Source organism: Aquarana catesbeiana, linkage group LG01 (genome assembly GCF_042186555.1).
Source record: "Aquarana catesbeiana isolate 2022-GZ linkage group LG01, ASM4218655v1, whole genome shotgun sequence".
Taxonomy (NCBI): domain Eukaryota; kingdom Metazoa; phylum Chordata; class Amphibia; order Anura; family Ranidae; genus Aquarana; species Aquarana catesbeiana.
Window position 1 is genome coordinate 833,020,587 of NC_133324.1, and position 19,774 is coordinate 833,040,360.

Here is a 19,774-nt window from a genome sequence, read left to right on the forward strand (position 1 = left end):
GGTATATGAGGAACTAAGGGAATAAGGGGGAACTTATACTGAGCATGTAAGACTGGCTGTGGTACTTTCACAGCCTGCACTACCTTTGGCCACCACTAGAGGGAGACTCCACTCCAATCCAGCTAGCTGACCACACACAGGCAGATACGGATCTTACATACAATCTGGTGCACTCTAAGGGTTGAGGAGCAATCTAGCAATTACTACACACTTCTAGGGTTCCTCCAACTATCCTGCAAGCTTGAAGCCCTGTGTTAATCACTCTTCCCACTGTCCCCACACACCAGACACACAATAAACGATAGCCGCAGACTGGTCTGCTGAGCCACCACACACACAGATCTCCGTCTGGCAGATCTGTTAGCGTACAATCTGCATGCAATCTGCCAACACACAGTGCAATTGCATACCGATTGGTACGTAACTTAGACCGAGTACTTAGGCACTAAAATACAACAACCTCTCCAGAGATATGAGTTCTAGCTTAGTACATAGAAGTCACTTATTAATTTTATCATTAAGGCTCCTTTCACACTAGGGCGGTGGGGGCGTCGGCGGTACAACAGCGCTATTTTTAGCGCTGCTGTACCGTCGTTCTTGCGGCGGTATTCGGCCGCTAGCGGTGTGGTTTTAACCCCCGCTGGCGGCCGAAAAAGGGTTAAAATCCCTCATACAGCGCGGCTATAGCCGCGGTATTGCCGCGGTATTGCCGCGGTATAGCCGCGCTGTCCCATTGATTTCAATGGGCAGGAGCGGTGAAGGAGCGGTGAATACACCGCTCCTTCATTGCTCCAAAAAAGCGGTTTGCAGGACTTTTTTTTACCGTCCTGCCTGCGCACCGCTTCAGTGTGAAAGCCCTCGGGCTTTCACACTGAACAAACAGCGGAGGCTGTTTAGGGGCGGTATGCAGGCGGTATTTTTAGCGCAATACCGCCTGCAAACCGCCCCAGTGTGAAAGGGGTCCTAATATCTCGAAAGTGGGCAGTGCATATAAGATATACAAAGAAAAAGGATTTACCAAAAAAGATACAAAAAATGCAGAAAGACACACAATTGGCAATTTGCTATGAAAATAAAATGGGATAAAAACAGAAATAAACTTTACCGAAGTCTATCCGTTAGTAGAAGCATACTGGAATATGTAGGAACTCCCCAGTTTCGAACTGGCTTCGTGGAAGAACAATGTCCATATCTCAGGCTACCCGATTTATTGAAATATGGATATGGGCTGGACTTTAGCCCTTGGCCAATCAACCCTGGGGGGTGTTCCTGTCTCAGCCCACAAATGTTTTGTGTTCTGAAATGACCAGAGTCAAATTGGCCCAGAACGGCGCTGATTGCTGGGTCATGGATAGGATTTCCGATACCAGCGCATCAGTCCAATCGCAACAGTACCAATCACTGCCTGCCTACTGCAATCAGACGCCATATAACGGTTTCGTGTGGTTCTCTAGGATTCCGCACCTGCTAAACATACACATGTACACCTCACCCATCAGATGTACGATCAAAAGGAATTATTTTCATCTCTCTGACGCTAATATTTTAGCTTTTATGAGAGATAAACTAGGTTCCTTAGATCTGTTGGTATTAATCAAAGTTTACAGACTGTCTGGAGTCTTGGGAATGCCCCCTGCGGATCAATGTAGCCAAAATGACTAGCAGTTTTCTTTGAGACCTCAGGATGGTGGCAATCTGTTTACTCTAATGGAAACTTTTATTGGCATCTAGGTGTCACTTCGATCCTAGAAAAACTGTCTCTGTCCTTTTCAAATGCTAATGAAAAAACATATGTGCATGACTGACATTGAATACTATAGTTTTAATAACCCAGAATTAAACTACATCTACAATTATACTACTTCTACAGATCACACCACATCTTGTTAAGGCAAAACTATCCTACGCTTACGTTTTCGTCAGAGGCCCAAATAAATGTGAAGAATATTTCTTGAACCTGTTTGAAATAATTAGATGTGATATAGATTGGTAAGGCTTGTAGGAGATATAGAAAATTAGCAAGGATACTAATCTTGAGAATATTGCAGCGACCAAACCACGAGTGGAGTCCGGTAATCCATTTGTCCAAAAGAGCACAGACTTTTTTCAATAACGGGGGGAAATTCAGTTCAAATGTCTTGGACATGTTGGAAGGAATGAGTGTGCCTAGGTATGTCAGCGCCCCACCATTCATTTTAATTTAAAGTTTATCTGAAGTTGTGAGAGAATTGGCTGCGGGACTATTAATTCCCATTGCTTCAGATTTGGTGAAATTGATTTTGAGGCTAGAGAGGGCCCCATACTTCTCAAATTCTTTAAGGAGGTTTGGAAGCGAGAGTTAGGGGTTTGTAAGGGAGGACAACAGGTTGTCCATGTAGGCCGAAACCTTTTGTTGGGTGTTCCCAACTTTTATTCCAGTGATGTCTGGATTCAGACGTTTGGTATTTAAGAAAGGTTCCAGTGACAGGGCGAAGAGGAGTGGACAGCCCTGCTTTGTCCCGTTTGTAATTTTGAAGGGCTCCGATATGACCCCATTAGCACGAACACGAACCGTGGGAATAAATTGTGGCGATCCATTGGAGCATGTTGGTGCTGACTCCTATATGCTTTAGAACTGAAAGCATGAAACCCCAATTCACCCTGTCAAAGGCCTTTTCCGCGTCAGTGCCCAGGAACACACATTGGGCCCGGGATTTGTTTGCTACCTGTAATAAGTTTAGGACCTTGGTGGTGTTGTCTTTAGCTTCTCGGGTTGGGACGAATCCCACTTGGTCTAAATGGATCAGATGGGGCAGATGGTGATGGACTCTAGTCACTAAGACTTTGGTGAAAAGTTTTAGGTCCAGATTGAGCAGCAAAATCGGCCTGTAACTTCCACAGGAGGCTGGATCCTTGTCCTCTTCAGGAATCACTGATATATGGGCTTGCAAGGTGTCTACAGACTGACCATGAATGGGCCAAGAGAGGGTAAAAGTGCTTTACAATATTGCACGGTGAAGCCATCTGGGCCCGGCGCTTTGCCTGGTTTAGTTGCCCCTATGGCTCCCTGAAGTTCTTCTATAGTGATGGGATCTTCTAGTGCTTCACTATCCGCAGACGATAATTGGCACATGAGAGAGGAAGACAGGTGGGAATCTATACGTTCCTGTGATGAGGACACAGTTTTCATATTATACAAAGAATCATAAAAGCTCATAAATTCCCTCGCAATGTCGTGGGGCATTGTAACTTTGGGTTCATGCGGTGGCGTTGGGTATGGGACATACGCCGCCAATTTCTGTTCCCTAAGGGATCTAGCCAGCATTCTGCCACACTTATTACCGGATTCATACAATACTTTCCGGCAAATCTGCAGTGCCGCTGTGGCCTTAAAGTGTAGGAGGTCTGTAATTTGTGTGCGTCGCGTGAGAAGGTCTTTCTCTAAAGAGGGTGATGGTGCATGTTTATGACGGGCTTCTAAGATCCGCAAGTCCTCTAATAATGATGTTAACTGTTTAGTACGCTGTTTTTAAGCCTCCACCCATGCTTGATAAGCACACCACGAACAACTGCTTTGTGCGCCTCCCAAACAATGCCAAGGTCGCACTCAGACGTGTCATTGGTTCAGAAATAAAAATCCAATTCACTAGTGACATCAGCAAGCACCTCTTTTTGTTGCAGGAGACTTTCATTCAGTCTCCAGCATTTGGTTCTAGACGTCACAGCATCAGAGAGGGCATAGGATAGGAACACTGGGCAATGGTCTTACCATGTAATGGAGCCTATGGTAGAGGTGCGTACTGCGTGTAGTTGTGCGTGAGGTACCAAAAAGTAGTCAATATGTGAGTTTACCTTGTGAGGTAGAGAGTAAAAAGTAAAGTCCCTCTCTGAAGGATGGAGAAGGCGCCACACATCAACTAGTTGGTTTTTATGTAGCGAATGGGCAATGTGTTTACAGGAGCTCGGGGGAAACGGAGGACGGTCCCGAAGAGGTGTCTTCAGACGGGATCAAGGGGACATTAAAGTCTCTGCCTATAATCAGCTGCCCCTCAGTGAAATCTGCTAGGCGATCGAGGGTCCTGATTAAAAAGACATCTTGATGGCTGTTGAGGACATAGAGGTTCGCCATCGTTACCCTGTCACCGCCAACCATACCCTTCAGAAACAAAAAGTGGCCCCCAGGGTCCATAATGGAATCCAGGTAAGACCACAGCACTCGGCTCAAGAGGAGGATAGATACTCCTCGTGATTTCACTGTTGAATTAGTTGAATGATAAGCCATTGGGAAGGCGCTATTCTTGAGTATGCAAAAAATAATAAAAGAGTATGGGACTTTAAATGAGGCAGGCTCAAGCCCAACGTGAGAGTAAGAATTTATTATACATGAATGTCAAATTGCGTAAAGTATATGATAAAATTGCTCAATGCATATGCAGACGTCTTGGAAAATACATAGCATACATATAAACAGGATGTAAAACATGATTACCATAATAGGGGAACAATTGCACATATTTCATAGGTATGATAAAAAATAGAACTAGTATTATATAAAAATATTGTAAAAATAGTGATGGGAGTGTGAGGGGTTACATCCTCAAAAGCTTGACGCATTTCATCGGTAAAACGACTCATCAGGAGCGGATGCTGAATGTCCATATTCATCTCATCGCCGCCACTATCTCCACTCTGCTGTTCGGGCATGGAACATCTAAGCTTCCAATGTACTTGGCCTCGAAGCAGATGCCGTGCTGGAAAGCCTCCTCATTATGTAGAGGGATCCGCAGGTCTTGGCCGTCATCCACCAGGTTGTACCGCCTCTTGGTCGGCATTGTGCGGATCTCGAGATCGTCCACCCGGATCCCATCCAGAGGGAGCCCCGTCCGAGCTCGAGGATGTAACCCCTCACACTCCCATCAATATTTTTACAATATTTTTATAAATTTACTGTATACTACTAGTTCTATTTCATCATACCTATGAAATATGTGCAATTGTTCCCCTATTATGGTAATCATGTTTTACATCCTGTTTATATGTATGCTATGTATTTTCCAAGATGTCTGCATATGCATTGAGCAAATATTTGTCATATACAAAGTTACGCAATTTGACATTCATGTATAATAAATTCTTATGTCCTGTACACACGGTCAGACATTGATCGGACATTACGACAACAAAATCCATGTATTTTTTCCGACGAATGTTGGCTCAAACTTGTCTTGCATACACACGGTCACACAAAGTTGTCGTGAAATCCGATTGTTCTGAACGTGGTGACGTAAAACGCGTACATCGGGACTATAAACGGGGCAGTAGCCAATAGCTTTCGTCTCTTAATTAATTCTGAGCATGCGTGGCACTTTGTGCGTCGGATTTGTGTACACACGATCGGAATTTCCGACAACGGATTTTGTTGTCGGAAAATTTTATAGCAAGCTCTCAAACTTTGTGTATCGGAAATTCCGATGGAAAATGTGTGATGGAGCCCACACACGGTCGGAATTTCCGACAACAAGGTCCTATCACACATTTTCCGTCGGAAAATCCGACCGTGTGTACAGGGCATTACTCTCACGTTGTGCTTGAGCCTGCCTCATTTAAAGTCCCATACTCTTTTATTATTTTTTGAATTTAGATTAGGGATGGAGGCGCACTACCCTCTTTCCTTGTGCGCTTCATTTAAAGTCCCAGTATATGGAGATATACATCCCCCCCCTTTTTTGCATATTCTTGAGTATGGGTAATTTATCATCTTTAAAGTGGGTTTCCTGTACAAAAGCTACATCTGATTTGAGACGATGTAAGTCTTGCAAGAGCATTGGTCTTTTCTCTGGAACATTAAGTCCCTTAGAATTAAGCAAAATCACATTAATAATCTCCATGTTTAAGGATGGGGCGGGAAAGGAAACGGGGGAAGGAGGGGGGGGAAAACGGATAAAGCGAGAAAGAAGAGTTAGTAAGGACAGAACAAGCTAAAAGAATACTAAGGGCTCTTTCACACGGGGCGGATCAGTGATGATCCGCCCCGTGAACACCCGCTGGCTCAGCGGGGATCGCTCCGCCGATCCCCGCTGAGCAGAAAGATAGCAGGTCCATCGCTGCACGCTGTGCAGCTACGGACCTGTCAGAGCGCCGCTCTCCCCTATGGGGGATCGGATGATGACGGACCGTAGTGTCCGTCGTCACCCGATCCGATCCGAAAACGGAGGGAAAAGTAGGTTTTTCCTCCGTTACACTTTTCGGATCGGAGCGGCGTCGGATGTCAGCGGACATGTCACCGCTGACATCCGACGCTCCATAGGGATACATGTATGTCCGTTTTTCATCCGAAAACGGAAGGATGAAAAACGGACATACGGATCCCCCGTGTGAAAGAGCCCTAAGATGGTAGCAAACTATTGCTAATACTCTCACCAGTATGAGACTGGAGGATGAACGCTGGCCTAAGTGGGGGTTTGGATAGACACAACCGGGAGGAGAACTCCGGTTGCCCCTACCCATCCCGACCTTGTCAGATAGTGAAAATGGTAGGACAGAGTATTTAATACATGTAATTCAACGTGCACAAAAAACATGTAACATCTGTAAAGGAAGCAACAAAAAAAACAAAACAAACATATTAAACAGTGCCTCTAATAATGCAGCAGATGGTAAAATGGATTGTAACGTCAAGTCATACCCTGCATGTAAGTGGAGGTTCACAGAGGCCAGGGGAGCGCCAGCTCCGCAAGCTCTGGAATGGATAGATTACAGATATAAGAGCACCCCATTTCTCACAAGGGGGAGCGGACACTTCCGGCCTCCCCTAGATTGGTCTTCTTGGTATAAAGTAAGTACATGTCACCCTCCAATTTGTCAACAGAACCCATTACAACCTTGAGACACTCGGGGGGGGGGGGGGGGGTTTGCTGGAGGGAAAGGAAGGGTGGGAGGGAAAGGAGGGGAAAGGGGGATGGAGCATCCAGTGGGGATAATCTCTGTCATAAAGAATGGGTACAGCAATAAAAAGGCAGTAATGGTAAGTAAGAATATCATTATATGCAGCAACCATTGATCATACCAAGGGCTCCCAGTCAACATCACCTGTGGTCCGGGCCTGATGTGGTCTCATAGAGGAGACACAGGACAGACGCTAGGGCCTGCAAAACTGTGAAGGCTAAAAGGTCAGGCCCAGAAGCACTTAGCAGGAGCACGTAGAATATGGGAGTAGGCGGACCAATACATTCGGTGTCCCCGCAGTGCACGCCCACTATATGCCAAGCAATCCACACATCAGAGGTGACAGGGATAATGTAGATACAACTCGGACATCGACATCAGGCGAGCACACGGGGGGCTCGGGAAGACTTCATTGGCATGTACAAAGCAATATTGCATTTAGCAGGGAAACATTTAGGGTCAAAGACCTTGGCTAAGAGGTATAGGGAAGTCTTTTAATTACTGCTAATCGTAGACTGAGAAGCAGAAAAAACTTTGAGGCACAAAGACCTTGTGTCTATAGTAGGTGTATCATGATATAAACATGTGCCTCTAGGGACAGGGTCTCTCCAGTATGCAATAAAGGACAGAGCCAGACATTGGCATGCTGGCCCCCACTCCAGGGAATGCCCCCTGGAGGGCGCACGGGATCTCCTCCGTGGCTGTTGACGAGCCTGAGGAAGAGTCTAGGGTCCGGAAAGGCCAGGGCGACCCACCGGACGTGGAAGGAGCTGGAGCCAATTTGGAACCTGGATGGGTTCCGCATCTATAGAGGTAAATAGCTCCGGTAGGTCCACCGGTGGATGAAGGAGGCAGAAGCTTTCCGGAAGGTGACTGTCAGCGGGTAGCCCCATCTATTCGTGCAGTCTTGTTCCCTTGCCAGATCCAGGATAGGACGCAGGCGGGCCCTGCGCTGGAGAGTTGCCCTAGAGAGACCCGGGAGCATCCTGATGGGGGGCACCATCAAAGTCTACTTCCCCAGCCTCCCTCACCTCACAGAGAATTAGATCCTTTTGAGGGTAGCGATGCAGGTGGCACCCCACGTCCCAGGATCTGTTGTGGTCAGTAGATCTAGGGCCCAGGGCTCTATGGACTCGATCCATTTCTACAATGGTCTGAGGGGATTTTAGAACCTTCTGGAATATGGCACTCACCGTTGCATGGAGATTCTCAGTGTCCGTAGCTTCCCGGAGTCCCCACAGCCGCAGATTATTCCTGTGGCTCCTGTCTTCCCAATCCTCCAAATGGAGCTGAAGGTCCACCGCGGTATCAGCTTGGGAGGCGTGGGATTGCTCCAGGGCTGCCACACAGTGTTCCAGTGAGGATATCGCTGTCTCTCCATTGTCCACCCTTTCCGAGAGCTCGTGGACCTCCACCCTGACCGTTTGGATGTCCCGACGGTACGCCTCCTCTACCCGGAGGATCAGGGCCTCGATGTCTTGCTTGGTGGGTAGGGCCTGCAGGAGAATCCTAATGTCACCGTCCAGACAGCTCGTCTCCCACCTTAATGGTGAGTTAGTGCCCGCTGACATGTCCGGGCAGAAGATTGCAGGGGTCTCTGGCAAGGAGTCTGGTATGGAGGATGAGCCAGGCGATGCAGGCAGGTCCAGCATGATGGAAATGTTAAGGCCTGAGACATGAGGTGCCGCCACTATGGCGTCCGGAGAGGTGCGATGAGCCCCCTGAAAGAAACGCCCTGGGATGCGTGGGAGCAGGTTGCTCGAGTAGATGATCTGGTTCTATACCTTTTTGCTGCTAGGATGCTGGTATAGCTGGTAGTGTAACTCGGTACTTGTCAGGATAGGCAGGGGGAAGCCCGGAGCTCACAGACAACACAGGGTTCCTCTGTACTGAAAAGGTTGAAAGAGGCTGCTTTAAAGCAGTTATCCTAAGTAACCAGTTTTTTTCAGTTGGGTAGGATATGCTTGTTCTATATGATATACCAATATCTCAATGAAGGAATAAAATAAATTCTAAATTATTTTAATAAAAAACGCACAGTTATGCCCCGTACACACGGTCGGACTTTGTTCGGACATTCCGACAACAAAATCCTAGGATTTTTTCCGATGGATGTTGGCTCAACCTTGTCTTGCATACACACGGTCATACAAAGTTGTCGGAAAATCCGATCGTTCTCAACGCGGTGACGTAAAACACATAAGTCGGGACTATAAACGGGGCAGAGGCCAATAGCTTTCATCTCTTTATTTATTCTGAGCATGCGTGGCACTTTGTCCGTCGGATTTGTGTACACACGATCGGAATTTCCGACAACGGATTTTGTTGTCAGAAAATTTTATATCCTGCTCTCAAACTTTGTGTGTCGGAAAATCCGATGGAAAATGTCCGATGGAGCCCACACACGGTCGGGATTTCCGACAACACGCTCCGATCGGACATTTTCCATCGGAAAATCCGACCGTGTGTACGGGGCATTAGTCATCTGGTAGAAAATGATTACCATACACAAATGCAATGGGAATAACATTAAAGTGGTTCTAAAGGCTCAAGGTTCTTTACTAGAGATGAGCTTCGAGTTCGAGTCGAACTCATGTTCGACTCGAACATCGGCTGTTCGCCAGTTCGCCGAACAGCGAACAATTTGGGGTGTTCGCGGCAAATTCGAATGCCGCGGAACACCCCTTAAAAGTCTATGGGAGAAATCAAAAGTGCTAATTTTAAAGGCTTATATTCATGGTAGTGTCATAAAAAGTGTTTGGGGACCTGGGTCCTGTCCCAGGGGACATGGATCAATGCAAAAAAAAGTTTTAAAAACAGCCATTTTTTTGGGAGCAGTGATTTTAATAATGCTTAAAGTGAAACAATAAAAGTGTAATATCCCTTTAAATTTCGTACCTGGGGGGTGTCTATAGTATGCCTGTAAAGGGGCGCATGTTTCCCCTTGGCCGGTAGTTGTGGGGGTCTGCGGGCGGGGGGCTTATCGGAATCTGGAAGCCCCCTTTAACAAAGGGACCCCCAGATCCGGGCCCTCCCCCCTGTGTGAAATGGTAAGGGGTACCCCTACCATTTCACAAAAAAACTGTCAAAAATGTTAAAAATGACAAGAGACAGTTTTTGACAATTCCTTTATTTAAATGCTTCTTCTTTCTTCTTTCTTCCTTCAGTTTCTTCCTCCATCTTCTTCTTCTTCTGGTTCTTCTGGTTCTTCCTCCGGTGTTCTCGTCCGGCATCTTACTCCGCGGCATCGGCGTCTTATTCCCTTCTTCTCCTCGGGCTGCTCCGCATCCATGATGGCATGGAGGGAGGCTCCCGCTGTGTGACGCTTCTCTCTTCATCTTTTTCTCTTCATCTTCTTGTCTTCGTCTTCTTTTCGGGCTGCTCCGCATCCATGATGGCATGGAGGGAGGCTACCGCTGTGTGACGCTTCTCCTCTTCTGACGGTTCTTAAATAATGGGGGGGGGGGGCCACCCGGTGACTCCGCCCCCCTCTGACGCACAAGGACTTGACGGGGACTTCCCTGTGGCATTCCCCGTGATGTCAGAAGGGGGCGGGGTTACGTAACGGGTGACCCCGCCCCTCTGACATCACGGGGAATGCCACAGGGAAGTCCCGTCAAGTCCCTGTGCGTCAGAGGGGGGCGGGGTCACCGGGTGGCTCCGCCCCCGTTATTTAAGAACCATCAGAAGAGGAGAAGTGTCACACAGCGGAAGCCTCCCTCCATGCCATCATGGATGCGGAGCTGCCCGAAAAGAAGATAAAGACAAGAAGATGAAGAGAAGAAGATGAAGAGAGAAGCGTCACACAGCGGGAGCCTCCCTCCATGCCATCATGGATGCGGAGCGGCCCGAGGAGAAGAAGGGAAGAAGACGCAGACACCGCGGAGGAAGATGCCGGACGAGAACACCGGAGGAAGAACCAGAAGAAGAGGAAGATGGAGGAAGAAACCGAAGGAAGATAGAAGAAAGAAGAAGCATTTAAATAAAGGAATTGTCAAAAACTGTCTCTTGTCATTTTTAACATTTTTGACAGTTTTTTTGTGAAATGGTAGGGGTACTTTTGTACCCCCTTACCATTTCACACAGGGGGGAGGGCCGGGATCTGGGGGTCCCCTTGTTAAAGGGGGCTTCCAGATTCCGATAAGCCCCCCCGCCCACAGACCCCCACAACCACTGGCCAAGGGTTGTGGGGATGAGGCCCTTGTCCTCATCAACATAGGGACAAGGTGTTTTGGGGGGCTACCTTAAAGCACCCTCCCAATGTTGAGGTCATGTGGCCTGGTACGGTTCAGGAGGGAGAGCGCTCTCTCGCCCCCCCTCTTTTCCTGTGGCCTGCCAGGTTGCGTGCTCGGATAAGTGTTTGGTATGGATTTTTGGGGGGACCCCACGCTGTTTTTTTTATTTTGGCGCGGGGTTCCCCTTACAATCCATACCAGACCTTTTTGGCCGGGGTTCCCCTTAATATCCATACGAGACCTGAAGGGCCTGGTATGAAATTTAGGGGGACCCCCCATGTCATTTTTTTTTTTTAATTTTGGTTCGGGGATCCCCTCTGGGGAATTCCCATGCCGTTTTTATCAATGAACTTTTATGTGTATTGTCGGACCGACAATTCATTAATAGCCGCGAGTAGTTTTAAATGACTTTTTTTCCTTTGAAATGTCATTTTGCTGTCAGACTGTTCTAAAAATGAGAAACATGTGCCCCTTTACAGGCATACTATAGACAACCCCCAGGTACGAAATTTAAAGGGACATTACACTTTTATTGTTTCACTTTAAGCATTATTAAAATCACTGCTCCCCAAAAAACAGCTGTTTTTAAAACTTTTTTTTGCATTGATACATGTCCCCTGGGGCAGGACCCAGGTCACCAAACACTTTTTATGACAATAACTTGCATATAAGCTTTTAGAATTAGCACTTTTGATTATTCATGTTCGTGTCCCATAGACTTTAACGGTGTTCGCGTGTTCGAACAAATTTTTTGCCTGTTCGCAAGTTCTGGTGCGAACCGAACAGGGGGGTGTTCGGCTCATCCCTATTCTTTACCTTCATGCATGAAGGTAAAAAACCTCCTCTGTGCAGCAGCCCCCCAAGCCCCTCCATACTTACTGATCTTCCTCGGCTCTCTGGGGACTCTCCCTCCTCACTGGCTGAGACAACAGCAGGCACCATGTCTGAATGGCCAGAGCCGTGGCTTGTGATTGAGCCTCCTCGGGTGCCCCCATTGCAAGCTGCTTGCTGTAGAGGCAGGAGGGAGGGACCAAGAGCGCCGGCGAGGGACCCAAGGAGAGGAAGATCAGGGCTGCTCTGTGCACAGAGCAGGTAAGTATGGCATTTTTTTTTTGTTTTGTTTTTTAAAGAGAGCCTTTAATATCACTTTAATTCTTTAGTAAACTATAGAGATCACACAGGAATTCTACCATCTTTTTTGATTTATATGACACAAACTTTCATTGGAATCAGTGTCCACATGCAATTTACTTTGACAACAATTAATTTTATATCAAAAGCCAATGTAAGTCATAGTATAAGTTCCATGTTTCTACAGTACTGAGAACACTGATCTTCAGATACAGCTCACCTTTTACCTGTATACTTCCCATGTTATATTGTAAAATATTAAGACTGTTATGTTCCAGATATGTTCTATTTTAAGGGGTGACAACACAGCTCCCCAAAACTAAAATGTATAATTTACAGTTGTGACATAATTTCTCTTCAAATACAAGTTGTATCTGAGAGCAGTGACATCAACACTTGTGCCACATATACTGGGGCAAACCTGGCTACTAATACTGGAGACGATGCAACGTGAAGAACAATAGCTTGCAAGTCAATATAGGAGAATTCAGTAATGCAGTACTGATAGTTTTCTGCTAGAAGTTTCCTTTAGAGACTCACGCAAGCATTTGCATCAGTTTCAGCAACATTACTGTCATGGGAGAAAAATCCAGGTACTGTAGTTCTAACTTCCACCACATTAGAAGAAGTAGAACTAAACCACTGAATATGTGCTGCTGGTGTTTTTCAGGTATCTAGGGCCTGGCAGACACTGGCAGCGCATAAGTGAAAGATTTGTAGATTGCCACTATACCGCCTGGCGGTGTTTGTGCGCACAAACTCAAATTTACTGGACGAAAGCTAAAAGTAAAAAAGAAGAGGCCAAGATAGTGGCGATGCCATTACCCAAATACAGCAATGGACATATTTTCGAAATGACTTGTAATTAGGTGGGTAGAGCCTAATGGTTAACTAGAGACTAGTTCCCCATCAGGTCCTCTTTACTTCTGATGGACAGCACACAGCAGTGGATAGATTTCAATGCCGCTATTGGACCGAATAGTAGCTATGGATCTGCCCACTACTGTGTGCTGTCAAACAACAGCAGGATGGGCCCAATTATGAACTAGTTTTGCTACTACAAAACTTCTCGGCCATCTAGCTCTCAGTGTAAAGGCCACAGTGGCCAAGGTGTAAGGCGTGTCCAGTATCCATGAATTGGCTGCAAGTACAATTCCAGTGTGGGGGATGACAGATTTCTAAAGGGTGTCTATGACAGTGAATTCTCTACAAAGTAGTTTTATAATGAGATTGCCTTTTAAGCCTATTACACTCGGATCGGGCAGCATCAGCCGATTCAATAGAAACCGGCCGACATTCGTCCAGTGTGTACTGAAGTTCAGCCGGCTTCTGTTGATAGATCTTAAAAAAGGTCTGCCAATCTTCTCCCTATAAGTGCTCTCAGCCAATGGCTGAGAGCGCTGACCGGGGTGTTCTGGCGGGGAGGCCACCCCCCTTTCAGAACACAATAGCACAGCAGGGGCGATCGCTGTACTAACATCAGACTGTTGGTACAACGGCTCCTCCTGAGCTGTCAGTTTTTTTTAATGCAGCCCTGCTGGGTTGAATGGAAAAAAAACTACCAATGTGTACCAGGCTTTAGGCTACATGCACAACAAGCACCTGAGTCTCGTTTATCTAAATGCAGATAAAAACACAGTGTGGGTTGTACTATTTAAACTTGTTGCATGCATCTACTGAATATGTGCTAAGAACTGGCCTATAAACATATATAATGCTTGTAAGTCATTGCCAATGTAAAAGTGGCCGTAACATTATGACCACCCACTATAACATTATGGCAACCCACCTAATATTGACTAGGTCCCCCTTTTACCACCAAAACAGCCCTGACCCATTAAGACATAGACTCCACTAGACAAAGCATTACACTGCCTTGGCCAGCTTGCCTTCCCATTGTGTATCCTGGTGCCATCTCTACCCCAGGTAAGTGACGCTCACACACCTGTCCATCCCCATGATGTAAAAGAAAACATGATTCATCAGACCAGGCCACCTAATTCCACTGCTCAGTGGTCCAGTTCTGATGCTCACGTGTCCATTGTAGGTGCTTTTGGCTGTGGACATGGGCCAGCATGGGCACCCTGACCGGTTTGCTGCTACCCAGCCTTATACACAACTAACTGCAATGCATTGTGTGTTTTGACACCTTTCTAATGGAACCAGCATTAACTTTTTTAGCAATTTGAGCTAGAGTAGTTCTTTGATTGGATCGGACTACACAGGCCAGCCTTTGCTCCCCATGTGCATTAATGAGCCACCCATGACCCTGTCACCATTTTACAGCTTTTCCACTCTTGGACCACTTTTGGTAGGTCCTGACCATTGCAGACCAGGAACATCCCACAAGACCTGCAGTTTTGAAGTTGCTCTGACCCAGTCATTTAACCATTACAATTTGTCCCTCGTCAAAGTCACTCAAATCCTTACGCTTGCCCATTATTTTGTCTTTCAACTTCAGGGACAACATGTTCACTTGCTATCCAATATATCCCATCCACTTTCAGGTGCTATTTTCACGTGATAATCAACTTTACCTGTCATAATATTATGACTTATCGGTGTAATATAACAATGCAATGAAGTACATTTTACAAATTGCCAAGTGAACCTGTGTGAACAGCCAATTATGTGCAGAGGAATTTTAGAAATAGAAATTTGCCTTGCACATGATTGGATGATTGTAGCACACACCGCTTTACTAAGTGAAGAGTCTGCTTCTTTAGTAAATTAAAGCATGTATAAAGCAATGTAAGGTTGATGTCAGATGCACATTTTTTTTTTTGCAGCAGCAGCAATTAACCCCCAATGCTAAGAAATGCATGATTTCTATGGGATCACTACTCTAATAGGGCGTACACACGGTCGGACTTTGTTCGGACATTCCGACAACAAAATCCATGGATTTTTTCCGACGGATGTTGGCTCAAACTTGTCTTGCATACACACGGTCACACAAAGTTGTCAGAAAATCCGATCGTTCTGAACGCGGTGACGTAAAACACGTACGTCGGGACTATAAATGGGGCAGTAGCCAATAGCTTTCATCTCTTTATTTATTCTGAGCATGCGTGGCACTTTGTCCGTCGGATTTGTGTACACACGATCGGAATTTCCGACAACGGATTTTGTTGTCGGAAAATTTTATCTCCTGCTCTCCAACTTTGTGTGTCGGAAAATCCGATGGAAAATGTCCGATGGAGCCCACACACGGTCGGAATTTCCGACAACACGCTCCGATCGGACATTTTCCATCGGAAAATCCGACCGTGTGTATGGGGCATCATGCCGCGTACACACGGCCGGACTTGCCAACGAACTAAACTCCGTCGGCATTGCCGACTGAGAGATTTAGAACATGTTCTATATCTGAGTCCATCAGAAATGCCGACAGAAAAAGTCTGATGGGGCATACACACGGTCGGAATGTCTGACCAAAAGCTCACATCAGACTTTTTCTGTCGGGAAGTCCAACCGTGTGTATGCGGCATTACAGTGTGTTGCTGCTCTGATGCTCAGTGATCAAAATTAAGCAGTGTTTTGTGTCAGTGGGAAAATTGCCAGTGACAGCCGATCTTAATGCATCTCTATGGAATGTTGCTCAGATCGCTGAAGGAGAGTGATGTGTAGCAGAACACTATTCAATGCTGTAGCATGATTGTCAGTGACTCGTGATTTCTACAAAATGGCTCAACATCTCTACTACAAAATCCCTGATCTGACATCAGCCTAAAAATACATCTGATGCATTTGATCCTGGGCTGGTGCATATTATTTCAGCCATATGCCATACATGTATAGATAGTGTTCCAACAGATTCCTCCATTCATGCTAACACTACGCATAGACAAATCCCCCCTGCCGGGCTATTATATTGTGACAAGCTGTACAGTGTCTGATTCTGATTGGATGCAGGCACTGTTTGGTTGAAAATTTTACAACAAGCTCCCTCCACAAAAGTTGACTGAACAATCGACTTTTGCTAAATGGAGCGGTGCCTGCAAGCCCATACACTGCTTGAGCTTTGGCTGAGTCAGCAGGAATCGACTGAATTTTCAAGCAGTCTACGGCCAACTTAATTTGATTATTAATGTATTTTTTATTTATTTTATATTTCCACAGCACTTTTCTCCCTGCCTCAGTGTGCTTTATCTGCTGTTGGGGAGGATGGTGGAGAAGCCATCTTGGCCGCACTCAGTAGAACATCACACTAGCACCAATGTAGACATGAGCCAAATATCCTACCAGGATGTCTTTGGAGTGTCGGCGGAAACTGGAGAACCCGCGGAAACCCACACAAGCTTAGGGAGGGCATGCCGTGTCCTGACCAGGAATTGAACCAAGAATTGCAGGGCAGACGTATGGACTGCTACATTCTCTATCATTTCTCATTGTTTATAAAATAATATTTTTCTTGAAAAAAATATATTTGAAAACCTATTAAGAAGTTTTTAGAATGTAAAAAGACATGCACTAAGCAGTAAGGAAAGGATTTCTTGCATTTGTGTAAAAAGCCAGGAACCAGTAACAAGCCAGTAACAAATAAGTGATGGTTATATCAGGGGCAGGTGATAGTAAGTTTAATGGAGAAGTCTTGGGTACAGCTGGCAGAAAATGCAATGATGGTAAAATCAGAGGTACAGTTGGCAGTATGTGCAGTGAAAGTGAAAGGCTGGTACAAGTGGCAGTAGACACATTGATGGGAACATATGGGGAACAGTTGGTAGTAGGTGCAGTGATGATGTAAAGGGGTACAACTGGCAGTGGGTGTACTAATGGGGAAGTTGGAGGTACAATTGGCAGTGGGGGGGCAGCGATGGGTGTTGTGGGTATAGCTGGCAGTTGGTTCAGTGATTGGTAAGACAGGGTACAATTGACAGAAGGCACATTGGTAAAAAAATGTGAATGAGGGGTTAAATTGATTGGTGTTGGGGATACATTTTACAGTTGTTTCAGTGATGGGTAAGTTGGAGTACAGTTGACAGTAGGTGCAGCAATGGGTACGTTGGGCGTATAGTTGACAGGAGGTTCAGTAATGGGTAAGGCAGGGGTTCAGCTGGCAGTAGGATAAGTGATGGGGAAGTTGGCATGAAGTTGGCAGTAGGTTTAGTGATGGGTAAGTGAAGGTCCAGTTGACAGCAGGCTCCGTGATGGCGAAGTCGAGTTACAGTTGACAATAGGTTAGGTAATGGGTAAGTCAGGGTACAGCTAGCAGTACAATCAGTGATTGGGAAGTTGGGGCACAGTTGGCAGTAAGATTAGTGACAGGGATAGCAGGGTACACTTGGCAGTAGGATCAGTAATAGGGAAGTTGGGGGTACAGTTGGCAGTAAGATCAGTGATGGGGAAGTTGGGGAACAGTTGGCAGTAGGATCAGTGATAGGGAAGTTGGGGGGTACAGTTGGCAGTAGGATCAGTGATGGGGAAGTGTGGGAACAGTTGGCAGCAGTAGGTTCAGTGATGGGTAAATGAAGGTTCAGTTGACAGCAGGTTCAGTTATGGGGAAGTGGAGATACAGTTGGAAGTTGGTTCAATGATGTGTAAGTTGGGGTACAGCTGGCAGTGTGATCAGTGTTTGAGAAGTTGGGGCAGAGTTGGCAGTAGGATCAGTGATGGGGAAGTTGGGCGATACAGTTGCCAGTAGGTTCAGTGATAGGGAATTGAATGTCCAGTTAGCAGTAGGCTCAGTGGTGGGGAAATTGGGGATACAATTGGTAGTAGGATCAGTGAAGGGCAAATACAGGATACAGTTGGCAGTAGAATGGGTGATGAAGAAGTTGAGCTACAGTTGGCAGTGGGATCAGTGATGGAGAAGTTGGGGTACAGTTGGCAGTAGGATCAATGATGGAGAAGTCGGGGTACAGTTGGCAGTGGGATCATTGATGGTGAAGTCCGGGGAACAGTAGGTGCCAGGCTTACTCACGTGCAGTGACCCCGGTGTCCTCCAGCTCCCGATCATTGGTACAGCCGCCTTGCTCCAGCCTGGCATCAGACGCCGCACAGCAGTAGCGCAGTACACACGATCCGCAGCAGATGGTGGCATCCACCGTATCGAAGTCCTCCGGACACTGGAATCCCGCCTGGTAATTACCGGCAGCGTCCACCCAGCCGTGACAGTACTCCCCCTGAGCCCTGGCACTGCCCCAGGTCAGCACGGCGAGCACCAAGTAAGCTGCTAGTAAACCCATAGTAGTGCCCGGTGCAGACCCCCCGGAGCCAAGTGTCGGCTTCCTCTAGAGCAGAGAGCGGCTTCTCACCCGTCCCCGGCCGGCATCCACCTCTTGGGAAGCATGGTGTGCGCCCCGACACCGGGGAGCCTAGGCACAGCTCTGATCGGGGAGTCTAGGCACAGCTCTGACCGGCACCGCTCTGATCGGGGAGTCTAGGCACAGCTCTGATCGGGGAGTCTAGGCACAGCTCTGACCGGGGAGTCTAGGCACAGCTCTGACCGGCACAGCTCTGACCGGGGAGCCTAGGCACAGCTCTGACCGGCACCGCTCTGATCGGGGAGTCTAGGCACAGCTCTGACCGGGGAGCCTAGGCACAAGCTCAGCCTGGAGGAGAGCGGTCACCATGCGATCCTGTGCGCTGACATCTCCCAGCCTGGAATCCCGGGGCTGCTGCTTTCTCTCAGCCTCTGGTGGTCTCCCCCCTGTCTGGCAGCCAGCTAGAGCCCCCCGGCTGTCACTCCCAGCCCCCGGGGTCACAAGGCAGCTAATGAGAGCAGCTCCCTGCCACTCACTGGCCTCCATTGTCACCAGCACACAGGCACTTCTCATCTTCCCCCTGGGAGCTGCCAGCACAATGCAATCCAGAGCACAAGCCCCCCTCATTACTCACTATTTATTTTTAAATGCAGGCTAATTTCAAGTGGATTTTTTTGGGGGCTGAAAAGAAAAAGCCATCTCATTCATCCCAAGCAGGGGCCACTCTATCCTTTGCAGCCTTTGCATCAGATTTTTTGTTATAAAAGTATAATAACATTTATCTGCTGCTGGCTGATGTCATTGGATGTGCGCCCCCCTGCTATGAATGTTTTACTAATCCTTCACATGCATTTATTAGGGCTTTTCATAAATTACAACATGCACAGGTTGGTGCCGGGGGGGGCTAAATAATTAATTGCGGTAATGTATTAAAGTTTGAATGACCACCTGGTACCAGATTATCACTGGGGGTCCTGCCAGGTTGGATTTTATGCTTTTCATTCCAATAGATTTTATTTATTTTTTTCCCTCTCTTGTTAGGACGCGGTCAGTTTTCTGACTTGCAGGGTTGTAATTAAACATTAGAAATTTCCATGGAATTTTTTAAAGTTGTTTAATGAGGATCCACTGTTATCACATTCATTAGAAAGTTGCACCCTTCTCTATATAAGAGGACTTCACCTATTCCTTATTTTTGTACAAAGAACATAAAAATTATTAATTACAACTATTGCCTTGTATTGTCTACTCACTGGGGGGAAGTCAATAAAGCATTTA

At 46.7% G+C, this 19,774-nt stretch overlaps 1 protein-coding gene across 1 annotated transcript in view; it reads right to left on the reverse strand.

Annotated features, from left to right (window-relative positions):
* The window catches only part of SHISA3 (shisa family member 3), a 51,975-nt gene extending 32,875 nt beyond the window's left edge, over positions 1–19,100 (reverse strand). The window contains exon 1 of the mRNA XM_073608507.1: positions 18,214–19,100. Coding sequence (XP_073464608.1) covers positions 18,214–18,478 — 265 coding nt within the window. The 5' untranslated portion in view covers positions 18,479–19,100. The remainder of the gene's footprint in view (positions 1–18,213) is intronic.
* Between the last annotated feature and the right edge of the window lie 674 nt (positions 19,101–19,774).